Source organism: Aplysia californica, unplaced genomic scaffold (genome assembly GCF_000002075.1).
Source record: "Aplysia californica isolate F4 #8 unplaced genomic scaffold, AplCal3.0 scaffold00423, whole genome shotgun sequence".
Lineage (NCBI taxonomy): Eukaryota > Metazoa > Mollusca > Gastropoda > Aplysiida > Aplysiidae > Aplysia > Aplysia californica.
Genome location: NW_004797693.1, coordinates 56,260 through 75,518, shown reverse-complemented (window position 1 = coordinate 75,518; position 19,259 = coordinate 56,260). Strand labels below are relative to the sequence as shown.

General features: G+C 38.4%; 1 protein-coding gene across 1 annotated transcript; it reads right to left on the bottom strand.

The window, feature by feature from the left end:
• Positions 1-585: 585 nt before the first annotated feature.
• LOC101861677 (tRNA:m(4)X modification enzyme TRM13 homolog) lies at positions 586-19,155 on the bottom strand. The gene is made up of 13 exons (XM_005104516.3): positions 18,900-19,155; positions 13,022-13,068; positions 12,246-12,324; positions 11,718-11,780; positions 10,887-10,956; positions 10,411-10,568; positions 8,830-8,908; positions 7,806-7,894; positions 6,273-6,351; positions 4,232-4,448; positions 3,397-3,554; positions 1,830-1,980; positions 586-830 (listed from the first exon to the last, which is right to left on the bottom strand). Exons 1-13 carry the CDS (start codon positions 19,020-19,022, stop codon positions 611-613), a joined length of 1,533 nt encoding a protein of 510 aa, XP_005104573.1. The 5' UTR covers positions 19,023-19,155; the 3' UTR covers positions 586-610.
• Positions 19,156-19,259: the final 104 nt, after the last annotated feature.

The following is a 19,259-nucleotide window of genomic DNA, read 5'->3' as shown; positions in this document are numbered from 1 at the left end:
TTTTGATCGAATTTTTGTTTTTTTACTCAACACTTTTAAGGTCCACTTAAAAACATATTTCCATGTGGATTTCACCAAAAAAAGTTGATTTAGGGCACAAAAATGTAAATTGCAGTTTCTAAGGACTCTCAAGCTTTGGAAGTTGCCAAACTTTGGATGCCATTTTCTCGCTAATTTTACCACTTAAACCAGACGACCCCATCTCCTTCAATTGCTAATATCTCGACTTCTATTCATGAGAGATGAGTATTTTTTTCGACAAAAGCAAGACATTGAACAGGCTGTAAAGTGATACCAATAACTCCACATGTCCTAAAATTGACAAGTGCCTGATTCCACCACGTCGCGACACATTTCCTAAGGGAGCCTAAATTTGAAAAACTTACCATAGTTTACTTGGCAGCCCTCGAAATGTATAATTGCAAAATTGCGATAGTTCATTTCAAATAACTCCTCAGTTAGTGATTACCAAATACTACACAGGTGTGGTGATTGTTCACAGTGAGATAACTCTGAGAAGATGACTGTAGAGGCAGAAAGCAGAAAAAGGCAAGGCTTGTATAAACGTTAGAAGAACAAAATTTCTACCATAGCAACAAGACATCAACTTTTATTCAGTGGTTTTTCGGTGAGGGGATGAAGAGACTGGTTCACAATGAGCAAGCAGCACCACGTTCTCTGGGGTGATTTCCCCTGACACATACTCTCTCAAACAACATGTCATGCCCTTAGACCTCAGGTAGTGCAGTCGGCCAGTGTCGATGAGGCGCTTACACTTCCTGCCTATGTTTTCTCGGACTGTCACACTGAGGCTTTCTCTGAGAGCATTGCTGAAAGAGATGAAAACATAAAATACAATACTCAGACTTGGTTACTGGCTCTTCTTATATAAACGTGGTGAATTTCATCATAATCTTTAAGCTTGCCACATGTCTCCAATACATGTATTTAACACTAAAATACTTTTTGTGTACTTCAACATAATCAATTCTGCATTGGTCTGCCCAGTATCCTCAAGAAATCAAGTCTCCAAATCGGTATCCATTTATACAGTGGGCAAACTAAATGTGTAACCACAGTAATAGTAGGTACCAGAAACTAAATTTTCAAAGTAGCTGTAGGCCAAATTTATCTGTTCCGTTTGAAAGGCCTATATCCACTGAGCATTTTGGTACCATTCTTTACCTCTCAGTCAATTTTAAAGAAAAATAGGAACAGTGGGCAAATTCTATGTGGGGAAAAATGTATCAATAAGACGCAGTATTTTGATAATCAGTTTTTCACTTCTCTTGAGACATTGCATTTTTTAAGATAAACTTTGGGGGTCACTCTACTCTCAAACCATGTTCTGTGTAAAAAAAAACAACAACACACATTCAACACGTCTTTTCAAACTCAACGTCTAAATCTGATTTGATCTTGGCTGATGTAGAACAAAAAATGCAGGGGGGGTCCACAATACAGTGCTTCAGTTGGATTCCACAATATGTTACTATCCCAAAGCTACAGTGGGAAGATATTTCTGGCTGGCAAATATTATGCAGCTCTAGTAATGTGTGGTGGACTTTTTCAATATTAAACAACTTATTTATGAGGCAGGATCTTCAAAAGAAACATCAAGCCTCCATGGAAATGAGATAAGAGGTTGGAAGCCAAAAAAAAATCCACCAACAACTCCCCCACCCAAAGTTCAACAATGCTTCATTTTGGATCTGAACCAAGGTACTCTACATCATAATCCAACAAAATGCCAACTGAGCTAATAAACAGCTGGCTCACCCAGCTTGTGTACCCTCTAATAAGTGAATAAAACTGACTGACAGAAGTACCTGCTCTTAGATGTGACTAAATCATCAGCTACGTGATCTCCCGGCTGCTCATCTGCATCAATTTCCCCTGCATTGTCTTTCCGGTCCTCTTGAGGGCCAAGATCTTTTGGTGAGTCTGTAGCATCAGCTGAGTCTTTAGAGAAGTTTCTCCCTGTCAAACAAAAATTGCAGACAGAGGAACAATGAAGTTAAATTTTAAGCTCATATATCAAAATACAGTTGAAACTGCCCTAATGACCACCTGTTCAAAACAATCACATATATAATACAAACAACCACTGCCCACTGCCCCTCTTGCGTTTTTTCTCTATATTATAATGACACTGTCTAAAAATAAATGTCCACCTGTCTAAGACAGGACATTTTCTCCTCAACAACCAGTGGTTGTCTTGGACAGGTTTGACTACGAACAGAATATTTTTAAGATGCAGTTTAGAAATGCAGTCGGACACAGATAACACAAACACTCAAAACTCGAAATCACGGACAGCTCGTACAATATGCCATCCCTGGACTGAATCGCTATGTTTTCTCTGTATTGACAATACTGTTTTCTCAAACACGCACGTGGATTTGTCGAACATCTTGTCTCAAAAAACCTGATCAAAGTTTTTCCTCTTAATTATCTCAAATTCAATTCATCCTGCATGCACGATGGAAAACAACACATCCACCAACATCAAGAGTATCGGGATTCTTGAGCTCACCATACTCGCCCCCACACAGCATGATACACTACACACACTGCTGGTTTCACCGCATGTTATCTATTATACTATAATGTGTGTAAAGCACGAGAATTTCCTTGAACTTTGCCATGGGAGGGTGGTTGTGGGTGGTGGGGTATAATTAAATTAAGTTAAGATGGACAGTGTGGCACTGCATTGGGCCATATGGTGTGTGAATTATAATTGTGTTTGCGTGCATGTGTGTGTTTGCGTGCATGTGTGTGTGTGCGTGGTTGTTTGAACGTGAAGGTAGGCCCTCTGGATGAAGAACTGATTACAAGTGAGGGGTGGGTGGCGGGTCGGATATATCATGATCGTGATCTGAAGTAGGAACAATACTGGTATTTTTTTTGGTTTGTTTTCTTCAATTAATTTTAAGGCTTATCAGCATCATGTTAATGATCACCATAATGACGAACCACTGTTTGTCATATCTTGTATTCAACGCACTGCTTCTTTTGAACTAATAACCTTTTCCAAATAAAGCAATCATTTGCTTTTGGACAAAATCTGTTGTATTTACAAACTGAATCTAATTATAAGTAATCAGTTGCTAAATCTAGGGTAACCTTTCGTCCCTGGGGATCCAAAACTGCTTTAACAGTAACAAGCATAAATTGGTCGTGCATCATGAAATCACACATATCTCGACTACTATGCAAGATAAAACAATTTTTTTTCAACAAGTTCAAGAAAAATAAACAAGCTTTAATTTGAAACCAATAACTCCTTATGCTACAAATAGTAGGCCTACAAAATTGCTCAGCGCCCGATTCCATTGCACTGCAAAACATATTATTATTTTTAGAATACAGTAGATCTGAGTACAACAGTATTACATTTGCCTCTTGCACACGTTGCCCAGCTACTCAGTCGGGTCAGCAGATCAAATTCCACTGGAGTGACCCCACAGTTCTGCATAAATTCTCTGCCCACATACGTGGCCCAGTCACAGCGGTGGTGGCAGCACAGAGCAATCATGATGCCTCGGGGAAGACTGGACGGTGAGAAGAAACATAAAAATATTGCACTTTAAACAAAAATGAGTCTGTCTTATTGATGATCACACCTGATAGATCAATTTACTACCTTCAGCCATTCATTATTCAAAGGCAAATATTCTTCTTTTTATTTTGACATATTTTCATTTTGAAACTTGTTCAATTCATTAGTTAACAAATTAGAAGTGTATGTTTTCTTTAAATCCTCTTTTTCCATATGCTATTTAAAAAAATTAGTAGTAAATTTATCTGTATGTTCAAATGTAATTTCCAATTTGTTCACTACATGGAAAACAGGGTACAGCAACTGAGACAGAAATTAACAGTTACAATATCGCTTAAAATGATCGTTTTACAAAAGCCTTATACAAATCACTCACATTACAATTTACTTTTTTAGTTTTAGTAAGTTGCAACACAATTAGGTCATAATGCCAAAGATTAGAGGTGTTACAAAAGGGCAACAAACACAAAAAAAGGGAGAGAAGAAGACGATGGCAGTTTTTAGATACAGAAAAGGACCTTATGCAGCCTAAATAAGGTTAGGCATGGCACTTAGCTTACGTAGGCCATATGTGGCCTAAATAAGGGGGGGGGGGTTAGCTTATATAGGCCATATGTGGCCTAAATAAAGTCACCCTTTCAATTATGGTGGCTTCGAATTCTGACCTACCTTGACCCTTTCTCAGCACCATCATCCTCTGCAACGAGTTTCTGCGCCTTTGCTGGAGGCTCTTGACTAGCTTCTGCCTCAGACTTGCCCTCATCCCCTGATCTGCGTATTCCCAGAGAGTCCACAGCACATCTGATGCCGAGATCAGTGGCTCCCCCACAAAGATGTTTGCCCATAACAACTACGGAGTCCTTAGGTCGTACATCTGATACATACCCTAAAGTAGGTACAAAACATGGTTAAGACTGAGTGAGTTTTGTCACAAATTAAAAGAGCACATTGACGCAATGTTTATAATTCTATGCTGTGACAAATAACAGAAGTCTTTTATTTTTTTGGCACATCTCAGAGGAAGAAATTTTTCCTGATCTTTACAACCACTGGCATAACTATTCCTTGTCACTAAATTATCACATTAATGTAACTCCTACTGAGCTTATAACAAAGACAAATAATCGATTGCATAACTAAAAGCAACACATGGTTAAGGTTTCATGAATAATTAAGAACGAAGAAAGACAATAGTATAGTAACAGACAACCTTCTCCATGTCCGAAAAGTATCAAGGTGCACTCAAACAAGCATGCGCACAGACAAACACTTATATAAAGGAAAATAAATTGACAGAGAGGAAGGCGACAACACCATGAATTTTTTCAATTGGCTGATGTTAGAGGACCGTACGCCCTCCCTAGTGTTTGGCGCTATGCGGCCGTATGCCCCCCCTCATTGGGCGGTTCTTAAGCGACCGTATGCCCCTTCCCCCCGCTACGGGACCGTACGCCCTCATTGTGTTAACACTTGGTATTAAGGGACAGTACACAGATTTGCATGCACCTGGACTTTGAAAAGATACTGGAGGAAAACGGCCAGTTTACAAAGCTCCTGGCATTAGGAGATATACAAATACTAGGAGAATGTTTAAAATGTCTGATTACGATTGTGGGGTATCTACATGTGAACCTAGGTGAAAGTGTTGATGCTTGGGATCGTATCTTATGTTGTCAAGTAAAATTACATGTATCAAAAGTGTGTTGGTGGCAATTGTGCAACTGCAGCAGAAGATGGTTATGTGTACCATTAGTCATCGTAGTGCATGAGATCACTGCTGGGTACAGCTACCGGCACGTCTTTTTTGTATTAAGGTAGAACAATTTTTAACAGTTAAATTGTAGGCCTACAAGATCTATGCTTTACTAGTGTACTTCTTTGAAGGTGTGTTACCCCTTTCCACAATCAATTTCAACCAAATATGTTCTCTAATCAAATTGCATTTTCTCTTGCTGTGGGGCATCTACATGTGACTCCCCCTTCATTTTATGTCATCCAGTGCTTCCAACACCTGAAGATGAAAAGTAAAGAAAATTCTGGCAGCAAAGACCCCCAGCAGGGTTGGGGGTTCAGGGAGCGAAGCCCCTGAAGAAATTGAAATTCAGTGCTTTTTTTAGAGGGTTAAAAATGGCATTTGGGAGCCTGCTTGAAGAGAATACCAACAACCCATAACCCCTATTTTTTTCAGCAAGATTATTGCTCAGACTCAAAGTAGAGTAATAACTTGAATGACTCAGCTCAAGTAGACCTATCAGTGTGAGAGTTGTAAGAACTGAGGGAGGGCCGGAAACGAACTCTTATTGCACTGGAGTTACAAATGGCTTCAAAATACGGCCCCCTAACCCCTAATGCTAGGGGGTGTATGGTCCCCTAACAATGGCGTTTTCAATATTGTAGTTATTGTTTCCTGATAAGTAATCCTAAAAAAAGCCACATAGGAGACAAGTGCAAAGAACCCTACTAATTGTTTTAAACTCCACAGTTCCAAAGGTATGTAAGGTAGACTTAGAGAAAGTCTGGACTCCTTAAGACATTTTCATCTATATTTCATGATTATCAGAACATGGCAACTAAGAACTAAAATATTTTGTTCCAAAGCTTCACATTGTCAATTCCTACTGCAGTGCATTATGATGACAAAGCTGTAAGTGGACTAGTGGGGCTTGTCCTCCACAGAATGAGTTCACTGAAGTTTTATGGCCGTCATTACCTAAACACAGATCTGCAATATCCACCTTGATTCTCTTAAATTTAGACGCACCACTGTCTTCCTTGTGAAATGAATCCATCTGGAAAAGCAAACCAAAAAACATGTACGAACAAATAGACATACTTAATTTCAAAGGAAAGGGAAGCTTGATAAACTTGATAAGTAATTCTGTGATTGAGCCCTTTAACTGATTTATAAATTACCAATGACTGGGAGCTCGAGTCATTCACAAGCTTACCAAACAAAAAGAGTGAGACATTATCTCTATCAAATTGTTGGAAATTAAATCAAGGATAAAACATCTGCATTTTGTAAGTGACAAATCGATTGTGCGTTTTGCATGCTGTCATACGACGCCCCCCCACCCCTCCCCTCCCCCCAAAGACCTTTATCAAACAAATATTTTCAATTGACCCTGTGTTGCAGAACATTTGATTCCATGAAGATAAAACTGTAATTTCAGCAAGAACAATCTAATCTGGACAGTCTTTTTGGACCTATGTCTACATGTGCTTTACCCGTATCACACTCTTTCCTAAAATCAGAGACTACCTCATTGGTGCCATGCTCATGATTGCTCAGAATCACTGGCAGTCCATAAGCTACATTGTTTGATGATATGATGACCAATCAAAATTCAAACGCAACGGGTAAAAAAAAATCACCAAATGATTATAAACTCAACTGATTTTTAAAAAAAAAACGAATTTAAAAGGGCACAAAAGCATAGCTGCCCACCCCTCTATGAGGTTATCAGGGACAGCCTTGCTCAAAATCAGGGACATTGACTAATTATCAGGGACACCTTGTATTTGTCAAGAAAAACTTGCTGCCTTTTCTGTTTCTTTGCTTTACTTGGTCCAGAGTCGGACTTAGAACTCATCGCCGAACGTTTTGACGCCATCTTTTCAAACGAATGAAGAAGCCGAGCGCCGCGCATGCGTATCAGCTGACTTTGTTGAAACTGCACACTTGCCAACTCTCCCGAATTTTTCGGGAATCTCCCGAATTTTCATCATTTTCCAGAGCAACAGAAGGCTAATTATTCTGTTTTAGCAGTATGCTTGCCAAGTTTTTATTTTCCGGGACCGTCGGTCAAAATCCGTATTTCCGGGACAACAGCGATTTTTCAAGAAAATCTGTACAAAATACGGATGGCCCGGGACAGTGGGCAGCTATGCAAAAGGCCATGCAGAGACAACTTCACAATTATGTTAGGGCACTGTGACCAGCGAGTGGGAGGTCACAAATTTCACACAAAAACAATTCAGTTGAAAGCTGAGAAGTAAATAGGTTTTCAGGGTAGATCACATATTTGCTTGTCTTTCCATATTTTACAGTCGCCATGAAAACAAAACACATTGCAAAAACACCATCGATGAGTTAAACCACACAAATTTTGCTTTAAAGTTTTGTATTGAACAGACAAAGTATTCTACCTGATTGATACTTCAGGGGTCATTTAGTAAACACATCTTTCTATTAAAGGCTTCCTACAACCTTTTTCCTAAGTCAAAACTGTGTCAAACTTGCCTTGTATCTGACACTGCTCCTGTCTACCAAGAGATAAGATGCCTGTTCATTGCCTTGATAGGCTTTCTCCACCCAGTGGGACAACTTGCCTGTTATGAAATAGTGTATGAACACAATAAAAGTAAATCTGAGTAACAGTGAAGTTTGTCTTTTAAGTAGGCCTATGCTGTTAATCTGATTTATTTGTGTCTATTTCTTTTTACATATTGAACAAGTCATGGGCACAAGACACCTTTCAGGCAGTAAACATTTAAAAAAACCCTGAGTTAGCAATTTATGCTCACTTTGCAAATTCTTGTTATACCATCACAAATAAACCTATATTTCCACATTCTCAATTTCTTGTAACAAGTTAAAGAGAAATGAAAAGACAAGCTCAAGGGCTAAATTAAACCAAAAGAGATATAATATTTAGTTCACCCTCTTAATCACTTGAGCCCAGGTCTTACAATTTCAGCAAAAGTAAAAAAAAAAATTATTTTAAAAAAAGGGGGGGGGGCTTCAAAGACAAAAAACAGAGAAGTAAAGTTATGTTCTTTTACCAATAAAATCTCTGAAAATTGTTTATTCTCTACATTTTGACTGCAAAAATTAGATCAGTAGTCTATTTCTATGGATCCTAATGAAACCCCTGTTCATGCCATGACTTTCAGCCATAGTTACTACGAAAGAAAAGAAGTTAGTGTTTATTATGAAGAACGATAATATCTTATTATTCATCACTGCTAAGGCTCACGGTAAATGTTTTTCAAAATACAGTAAAATCCTGCATAAAAATGTTACACAAGCCAAATGAAGGTGCAAGCAATAAATTAAAGTAATGGTGCATATCTCTCACGGAGCTCAGGACCAGAGAAATGCAGGACTATAAGGGTAGGACCAGAATGATCAAAAGTCTGAAAAGTGATTTTCCAGTATTTCCTGTAGGATTATAACAATATTGAGAAAGAAAACTTGTCCAGATAAACATGTTATCAAAAACAAAGAAGCCGTGAATGATAAAGCCTCTGTGCTAGGTACTAACCTTTGCCAGCACCAAGTTCAACAAACCAGTTTATCTTGTCCAGCAAGCTGAGAGAGTCCAGCTGTGCCACTAGAGAAGCCTGACAAGTAAAAGGAGACACAGGTTTGACAGAGCATTTTGTAAATTCATCCGCAGTAGCTTTCGGTTCAGACAGACCAAAAGGTATGAAGTTACATAAAAAAATAGTAACTAAAATAAGGAATCATATATTTGTTGTTGAATTAATAATAATAATAATCATATATAACATTCATACAGCACATTTCTAAAAAAGTAGCTCAATGTGCTTTACATTGGAATATCCATTTTCAAAACCTTTCTTACTACTTCCTTTCTTCTCATGCAATATATATTTCCACACACACACACACACACACACACTCACACAGACTATTTTCATTCAGACATAGGCACAGAACAACTGAAATAAAAATATCGCTAAAAGCTTATGAAGGATAGGAATTTACAGGGTTTCCTCTCTTCCCAAAGCATGGAGGAGCTAACAGGCTATAAAAAGAAATCCTTAACTTTTTGGACCTTTTGAAAATGCGTACGCAGGCACTTTCAATTTTATATCCTATTGTCTATATCTAACATCAAGACTACTTTTATATTCAGTATAATACAGTGTAGTCCGATTATACTAAAACCAGCAGGACCGCCAGAGTATCTTCAATTTAGCTTGGTTCTTGGTTGAGAGAGGTTGCTCAAACAGAACAAAAAGCACAGGGATATTCTTTTCTTTTGGTTTACTTGTGTTCAGTTTAAGCGGACTCCATTATATATAAAGTGCAATATCGAGATACTTCCATAAACCGAGATTTTAGGACTTTTGATCTGAAAATCAACCACCCTCAATAGGTAGGTCAACAGTGCGAGTTTGCACACTGGAAAAGTGCGTGCGAGGTGAAGCATCGATTTCGTGTCAATTGCATGCCACATTTCTCCTAAATAGTGTTAACACTATATTTCAAAATGAGTTATTCTTTTTTAAAAAACTGGAAGCAATTAATTAATAATCCTGTGGGAAAACGACAACAGGGTCCATGGGTGGGCGCGTTTGGTCATGAAGATTTTCGGAGGGTAGGGTTATTTAAACAGAAACTCTTTGACCAGAAAACAAGGGAACGACAATTTTTTAACCATTAAAGAGGGGAGGTCACCCTCTTTATTCAAATTGCAGGTGAAATGATAAAACGACAAAAGAAGCTGTAAGAAATACAAAGTAAAAGTCTTTGTATGCCTCAATATTGACCTTGACCTCAAGAAAACATAAAAGCTGAGTATGTGCATTGTCATTACATGATTGTGTGACTCCTCAAAGTCCTGCTTTTTTATTGTTTTACCTGCTGGGTGAATTCTCTACCTTTTGAATGAATTTGAATCTTGATTACTTTTAAATTTATTTTCCGATTTTAATGATTTAAACAGTGAATTTCATCGTTCCCACAGCTCTTTCTGATCCAGTGAAGAAAATCGACTTTTAGGCAATTAGAATTTTTTCTTTGTCATACACACTCCTAAAACAATATTCCTGATATTATGTTTGAAAAATGAAGTCTTTGTTTTGAGAAAATTTACCTGTTGCAATAGCTCCTTACGGAGTCCAGGGTTCTCTTCCAGTGTCTTTTTTAACTCTGTGCTCTCCCCTGCTTCATTATTAGCTTCCTCTTTTCCATTGTATTCTGTTTTTACACAAGGATGTTCCAATATGACCGTTTCGGGTTTGTCAACATGAGCTGAGTTGGGAAGGAAAAGCATTAAAGTTAAGTGGCTATTTGCATACAGAAAATAAATAGACAATGCTCGCAGTTCACAGAACTGGACGAGAAATTTACATTGCAAAAGTTACATAATACAGTCTATCACACACCGCACATAGCAAAACCGGTGGGACACAGAAATCTTTTCATCATGTACGCATTTCACTACATACATTTTGTAAGTGCAAACAACTATATACCTGTAACAGAAAAAATTTGGGACCTGAACATCAGTACACTGCATCATGCATGTTTCTCTATATGTATGCAAGACTGTAGAGATAAAGAGCTCACCTTCATAAAGTTTTTTGACCTTTTCAATCAGAGCAGCCAGCTGCTCAGACGTCACTTCCCGAACAGAGATCTAAAGAGCAGGAATAAGCACATACATGAACATGAATGTAAAGCACATTTCTTCAGACATTAGCATTAGCCATATTGTGTATTGTGTGGAAGCCTGAAGAAACCATGCAGCAAAAACATAGCCTTTTCCGGAGATACGGCCTAAAAACCTTGAAAAATACACTGACATCAATCAAAGTTTCAACTTGTATCCATTTCATTTTTTTCATCTCTCTTTTTTGTCTTTAAAAAAAAAAAAAAAAAGCTCCGACCCCCTAAAATTGTGTACAAAGCTTTTTTTTACGTGTACCATTGAAATTTTTTTTTTCAGTAAAAAAAATATAAAGCTTTAACGAGATCTGGTGGTTTTCATTTTATAAACAGATTCACACCATGATAAATTTTGGTTTGAATGATAATTTCTTTTAAGTTTGATCTAGACAGAATTATCCACTTAAAATAAGTAGAGCTAAAAAATATCCTGATTAAAGCAGTATCTTTTACAAGAACCAGAACAGCAATAAAATTCCAGTCAAAATGGATTTTTTTGTTAAAAAGGACCTCTTTTCCCCCATTTTATACAAAAGGAATCATTTTTTGTAACAGACAGTCCAAGGTGGATGTCAAGGGTGGGGGCTGGCAGGGAGTGGGTCGGCAGTACAACTGTCCTTACTTCTTGACAACACAGACAAATGGTATTTTTTTCTTCCAACTTTTAGTGATGGATTAAAATTTAATTCAGCATCATTTTCAGACATGACAAAGTTGAACAAACTGACTCACATTTTTCTGTTCCGTGGGAACATCAACTGTTGGTCCCATGTTGATACCTCTTGAGAAAAATTCCTAAGAAAAAAAAAGTACAGGACAGGAGCAGAAAAAAAATAATATGTCAACAGAAAAGGTGCATCTCTTTTTCAACATGGAAAGACTAGACAAGAAATGCAAGAGGAAATGCATTCCCACCAACATGAGTACGATTTCTTTCTCTGCCTGTATGTTTGTTCTACCCCCCTCCCCCCTTTCATACATCTCTATCCCCCCCCCCCCCCCTCTCTCTAACTCTGCCCCCCCTCCCCCCCCCCCAGACACACACACAACCTCCAACACACACAAAGCATTACGTTTTCTGCAACCTAGATGGCAATTTATGAAACTAGTTCATTTCAAAATATTTTTCATCTCTGCACATTTTGATTGAATTTGACAGCAAAACACAAGCTGAATACAAACTTCTTCAACCAGCTCTTGTTTCAATCTTAGAAGACCTGACTACACATGTCATTAGGCCAACTAAACATAGTCACTTACTGCTTCTTCTGTCACCTTGCGAAGCTTAGTCACATTGCATTTTTTTAGATGTTTCTGCAGTTTGTCAGCATAGCAGTTACTGTAAAGGACAAACACATGATTGTACTTGAAAGAACACATATCATTGGCCACCTTTTTTTCAATTGCATTTTCCTAATCTGTGGTACCGTTGCACTTGCTCAAGGAAATATTTTGACAAGATTCAAATTCTATATTTTGTAAAAAGCAATGAAAAATACATGATATAGGAACAATTGTTATGAAAGTTTGTTCTCTCGCCTGTAAAATTTTGTTTCCTAGGTTTAGTGCATTTTAACAGCTTGCAAACACTTCTCCTTCTTCAAAATCTTTACTTGATAGATTCCCTTCCCACCTTTTCAACAACGGAATAAGAAAAATGATCATCACTGAAAAGATAAAGGTAAAAACAGCAGTATTTTTTTCTCATAAATGTTTCTCCTCTCCGTAGACACAAATAGTTTTTCTTTTCTGTTATGACAATGATATACTATTCCTACAATAGACACTCCAGCTCCTAGTTGTTTTTGTTTGTTTTAACACAATCAATCTGAAAGCTCATTACAGGACTTTAACCATGGGCCTATTAACCCACACACAAGCATTTACATTACGTTCTCTGTACAGACAAAGTATAAGCCTACCATAATAATTATTGGCATGAAAAAATAGTTTAAAAAAAAATAAATAAAGAGATAAAAGTGAAACATGAATCAGCCCATTGACATCATTGAGAAATGAGGAAGAAAACGACATACTGACTTGGATCCAATGGACAAGGGATTCTTTTCCGGTCTATTTCAATCTGGAGATAATATGTCAAGAAAATGATTAGCACGCATCATTACTGCCTTCAACACAGTGCTCTCAAATTATTAACTTAATCGTCACACTCGTAGGATGTGAGCATGCAAACCACTAACATTTTTCCAAAAAAAAAGAAATCGGATGAGAAAATATAATGAGATACTGAAACAATCTGTTAATGAACATTTTGTCCTTTTTTGTTAACTAATTTTTTGGTAATGGCGGCAAGAACAGCATCAGTATAATTTCATTTCAGACCTTTTATTTATCATTCATTGCACACTCAATTTATAAGTATATTAAAAAACAACATCATGTAGGCTGGAATGAGCACATGTTAAGAGAGTGAAATGTGTCAGACCAGTGCAATTCAGAAATCTTTCTGATCTTGAAACCAGTGCAAAGTTCACTTCCAGACAACCAACTTCACTCTTCATTTTGCTAAAAGTGTTACATACATATGTATTACAACTTTAGTCATTAAAACGACAACAGACAACAGTGACATTACATAGATAAACAATTAAAAAGAAAATATGAAGAAACGAGAGAAGTATGACAGGAAACTACAATGCTACAATGGCAGACACAAAATGAGCACGCATGTGGTAGATACATCACTAGCATTGAGAAGTCTGACTGGTGCAATGCAACCTGTACGATGAGAAAAAACCAGGTTAAGATGAATCATTTTTGTCTTCCTTGCTCCTTCGTTAAAACTTGATTTATTTTAATTATAGCTGGACAAAATACAGTCGAACCTGCCCTAACTGCCACCTGTATAGACAACCTTCTGTGCAAACAGCTACTTTTCAATTCCCCTCCTTGCTTTTATTCTATTAAAATGTCTATGCCTAAAACAAAAACCTGTCCAACGAATCCGTGGCCATTATGCTCTATCAAACAACAGCACAAAAACATGTCCAAGATGGCCATGCTAATCTCTCATCCCTTGCAGTATTGCCATACATGATTTATTTGTCCTTGATGCTGTAGGCGAGCTGTTGTAATCCATACACCTGTTGTTATTGGTATCATGGCACCCAGTCTTCCTTGTCTGACATGAAAACCCCCCAACATTTAAAGGGTTTGTTTTCTTCCTTTTGATCAGTCCTGCCTAAGATGGCCACTGTCTTAGAAGGCCGCTTTTTCTCCTCAACAAAGGGTGGTCGTCTTAGATAATCTCAACTGTATCAGTTCATGGATCATTGACAAAAATTGAAAGGGATTGTTAGACATTCAGTCAAACCTGTGTAGGACAGAACAGCAAGGGAGCCAGAAAAAAATTCCATCTAAGACATTTAACGTCTCATGGTATTTTAGAGGATGAATGAGGGGAGTTCCAGAGGCGCAGTTGGTGGGGTCAAGGGTCGTTTGTTCAGTTGGCAAGAAATGGTCAAACTTCACACTTCTCCAACGCTATCCAAGCCTCTCTCTAATAATGTATGCATTTTTAGACCTATTAAAATCAGAAACATTACAACACCTTTGCTTCTACCCTAAACTCACCCACTGGTGTATTATTATTAAGCACAGTCAACTAATGCCACCCCTCCCACCCATGTAACAACAATTTGAGCAGTTTTTTCTCTGCTGGCAGTATGATCAGATCGGCAGGCAGAGGACAAACTAATTTCACACCTCTGGCGACCCAGGTAAGTTTCCGTCTTGGTTTGCCACTTGAACACTTTCACAAGCACTGGTGAAATTTCACACCCACATCCTGACTATCTGCACCGTTCAGGGATCACATGGATGGGGTAACATCTACCCCCAAGTCACATCCCCTACTCCCCTTCCTCCCCTTGCGATACGTTTAGAGCCTATAGAACCAAACTTGATTATATTGCTTCAAATCACGGCTGAATGGGCAAAGCATACCATTTTAGAAAGGTAAAGAACCCTCCAAAAGGAAAGAATTTCTTTTTCCGTTTCCGCGTTAGGCAGGTTCCAGATTTACAGAGGTAATCATAGAGGATTTATCAAGGGGGGAGTGAGGAGATTCTGTTATGATAGAAGGTTTCCATCATACACATCAAAGGTTTCTGTTACTACCTATAAACTTCTGGCAAGCCGCCCCAGCGGCTCGCAGTTGAAACAAGTGACAAGTGTACTGACTAGCCATTGGCAGCGGCTCGGGCACATTCCTTTGCAAAGGCTTCGTAGTCAAATAACATTTCGGCAATTGCCAAAAACACAGGTCTCGCTTTTACCGGGAGTTCATTCATTAGAAGATTGTTCTAAGAACTATACAAAGTAGGTTCACTTGTTGGGATCCCATTTCGGCCCCAACGATAACTAGGCTAAAGAGTGTGGGTTTTAGCTCTACTGACAATTACTTGAGGTTCTAAAAAATTATCACTTATTGACGCGCATGCTGATATGATGTTTGATGTGCTGCGAGCGAGAAATATCAAACCTAATTGCAAAACAACAAATTGTGGTTAAATGCAGGGGGTTATGCCCCCCTGAAACCCCCCTGTTCGTTAAAAACAAAAGTAAAATATTACAGCTCAGTTTGTAGCCCCCCCTGAAACCCCCCCTTGTTAAAAACAAGTGACATATTACTGCTCATATATATATTGTAATAAAAAACAGCAGCGCATCTCTCGCTCTCTTTCGGATAAAACATCGATACCGAATATTTAAGTCAGTAATCCATATATATCTCTTGGGGCCAAACCCAGAGAATACCCACTTATTTTGATTTCGGCCAGCTCTATTCGTACTCAAGTCTGATCAGATTTTTAATCTATCTGGACTCGAGTCTGAAAATGGGTTTTATCTGTTCGGACTCGGCTTCTAAGTGAGTTATATGAGAGTAAAGAGGTTATATAATATAACTACTGTCGTCAGGGGATTTTACATTAAGTCAGAAAACTACCTACTAGTGCTGGGCGAGAATCGATTCGATGCATCGATACCGGTATCGGAATCGAATCCATACTTTCAAAAAGGATCGATACATGGGGACAATTATTCCCAAGCAATTCACTGATTCAAGGGATGATACTCTTGTTGTCTTTAAAAAATGCTCAATATCATGCTCAGTAAGCTCGCTCTCTCATTATACCCTTTACATGTGTAAACGAAGACTGGGGTCTCGAAATCAAATCACACTTACGTTATTATTTGATAGTTATGCCATAATGTATCTGATTAATATGATATCATGTGTAAAAATAATTGTAAGTTTTATGTATCACGTTAAGTTCAGATTTGTTCTGTACTTCTCTTTTTTAACATTAACATTTTCATGCGTTAGGCCTCTAATCTATCTCTTAAATCGTGAGTTTAAATCACATTTTGTTTCATTCCGTAACAGGAGATTTACGAGTTGCCATTTGCTATTTATTATTTGATTAAATTGTTCAGTTATTTTAATCACTTTTGTTTCGATTTGTTTTGGTTGAAAAAAATTCAAAATATTGTTCTTTGGTTGTTCCTACCTATATCTATCCTGCGGTTAATGTGTTGATTTTACGTGGTAAAGAAAAATAATTTTAGCGATCAAGTACAAGTAGGTCTACTAGGTATCGGTATCGAATCGATTCCTTGAAAAAGTATCATCATGTATCGCATCGATTCCTTAATAGTGGTATCGTCCCAGCACTACTACCTTCTAGGACTGTGTAATTGTGTCAAAGGTCAAAAGACTGCAGTCTCATTGCCCAAAGGCAGTGTTTACGTACACGGTAACTGACAACTCAGGGTCTTTCCACCACCACTACAGCATCATCATTACTTCCACCACCATTTGTCTTTCTACATGTTTAATTTCATTTTGTTGTGTAACAGTTTTTCTGTAGGCCTAAATAATTTTTTAAAAATCACATCGCACAAAATCAACAGCAGGGGGCTTTTCCACAACGCCTCTTCTCCCAGCAAGCCGAGAGGGCGTGATCGTTACATGTAATCTCATTGGTCGGCATAATAAACTTTGCCCCCGGCAAGGTCAACTCAACTTGGTTGTTCTGTTCATATACTAATGATGCAGGGAGGGCCAGTTTAGATAGACCTAAAGATATTAAAGCTCAAGTTGTCATTATAATCAAAATTTTTTTCATAAATGCTGAAACTATTTAGGAAGAAGGGTCGGAAGTCGGAAGGGTCGTCGAGCTGGACTCGATTCAGAGTCTGAATACAATTTTTGTTAAATCGGACTCGAGTCTGAATAGTCACTTCGTTTGATCTAATGACCAATTTAGTGACAAGACATATCAAAATTCACTTTTAGATTTTACACCAAAAGAAGGCCCGGCATGGAGGGTTTAGCACCCTCGGAGATAAAGAGTTAAAGTTTCTAGAATCTAGACACCTACTGATCGTCTAGGATACATTTTATTTTTCACAGAAGGACATCAATGAGCAAGCTTCTCCACTTGTAAAGGACTGAAAGAACAAGGACTATTCATCATGTTATAAAAATTGTACCATTAAGTTACTACTTTTAGAATGTGGGTCCTGTTTGGGGCTACTAGTTTTGACCCAACTGACGATTACTTCTGGTCTAGTTCTAAACGATTACAGTTTATGGTGGGCATGCCGATATGGAGAGATAGCCTATCAAACCATCTCAAAACATCAAAATCAAATTAAGGTCAAATTCAGGCGAGGCATGCCCTCTGAATCCCTTTCATGTTTTTGTTAGGTCAGAGGGCAAGCTCCCGCTCCGCTTGTCTTGTTAAAAACAAACAAGTGAAATTTTGTGTGGATGATGCTAAGTCTAAACAGACGGGAACCACATTCTTAGAGGTACAGTCGAACCTGCCTTAATGGAAACCTGTGTAAAACGGAATCTCCCCGCTCCCCCCTTGATATATATTCCTCTTTAATTACCTGTATAAAACGGAAACCTGTCCAACGCGGAAACGAAAGAAAAATCTGCTCCCTTCCGAGGGTTTCACCTGTCTAAGACCACGGAAAATGCTTAGCTCGCTCAACCCTGATTTGAAATAAAACTCCTAAGTTTGGTTCCGCCGGCTCTAAACTTAACGCTATGGCCATGCCGTTGGGCGAGGAAGAGGAGTAGGGGTGCAATTTGGGGGTAGATGGGTAGATGTTACCCCATCATGTGAACCCTGAGCGATGCAGATGGTCAGTGTAGTGTAGTGTGGGGGTGAAATCTCACGACTTCCAGTGAGAGTGCTCGAGTAGCCAGCCACTTCGGAAACTTTCCTGGGTAGCCAGAAGCCAGAGGTGTGAAATTAGATTGACCAATGCCTTGATCGTACGGCCAGCTGAGAAAAGAGTTCCTCGAAAGTTGTTATGATGATGGCAGTGAGGGGTGGCATTGGTGGGTGGTGCTAAGGGTGGAATCAAAGGAAATGTTCAAACGTTTCTGTTTTTAATAGGTCAAACAGTAGTCCTATGAAAGGCAAGCACTGGTGGTAATTGGATAAAAGTAAGACTGACGCATGCATGTCATTTTTATCAGACAGGATAGCAATTGAGAGGTGAGAAGTTTTGTCCACTGCTTGCCGATCGGACAAGCGATCCTTGATCCCACCGGTTGGGCCTTTGAACCCCTCCCCCCCCCCCAACTCCATCTCCCCCTAAATTATCCTGTCTAAGACGGAAAATGTCTTAGATGGAATTTTTTTCTGGCTCCCTGGCGATTCCGTCTTACACAGGTACGACTGTAATTCATTGTACCATCGGATAATGGATCTAACTAATAAGGAACAAACAAAGAATAGCCTAGTGCTTAGATCTAGAATCTAGATCTAATTCTAGATTAGACTCTAATATAATTAGATCTAGATTCTAGATCTAGGCTTTATTAATTCAGTTGCAAAATCAAAGCTTCGGGCTTCGTTAGTAACTTACTCCTAGAATGCAGGCATGCTCCTGACAATAATCCACTCCTGGTTTAGGGGCAAACCTGCAAAAGCGTTTCTTCTTTTCTAGATAGAATTTGCAACCACTGCCCTTGTTTTCTTGCTTAGCCATGATGCCTGAACAAAAGTAAAAAGTTCAGAAAGAAAAATCAATTTCCCCAATACGGTTCCGTGAGCTCCTGCAATAAGACTGCAATGCAGCAGCAGCAATTGGCAATTGCTGGAAGTCGAAAGCGAAAGTACGTAATAGCGGAAATCACTTAATTTAGTAACGGAACGTAATTACAAAAAGTCGTTAGGCCCATCTTAATATTTACAAAAATATATCTCAAGACTTTATACTATTCTC

Excerpts from the sequence above, each read along its gene's own strand:
- LOC101861677 (XM_005104516.3), bottom strand. The coding sequence starts at position 19,022 with ATGGCTAAGCAAGAAAACAAGGGCAGTGGTTGCAAATTCTATCTAGAA. Across the intron at positions 11,781-12,245 it reads GCAAGGTGACAGAAGAAGCA|GAATTTTTCTCAAGAGGTAT; the intron begins GTAAGTGACTAT and ends TTTTTTTCTTAG. Across the intron at positions 4,449-6,272 it reads TATTGCAGATCTGTGTTTAG|GGTATGTATCAGATGTACGA; the intron begins GTAATGACGGCC and ends TACCTACTTTAG.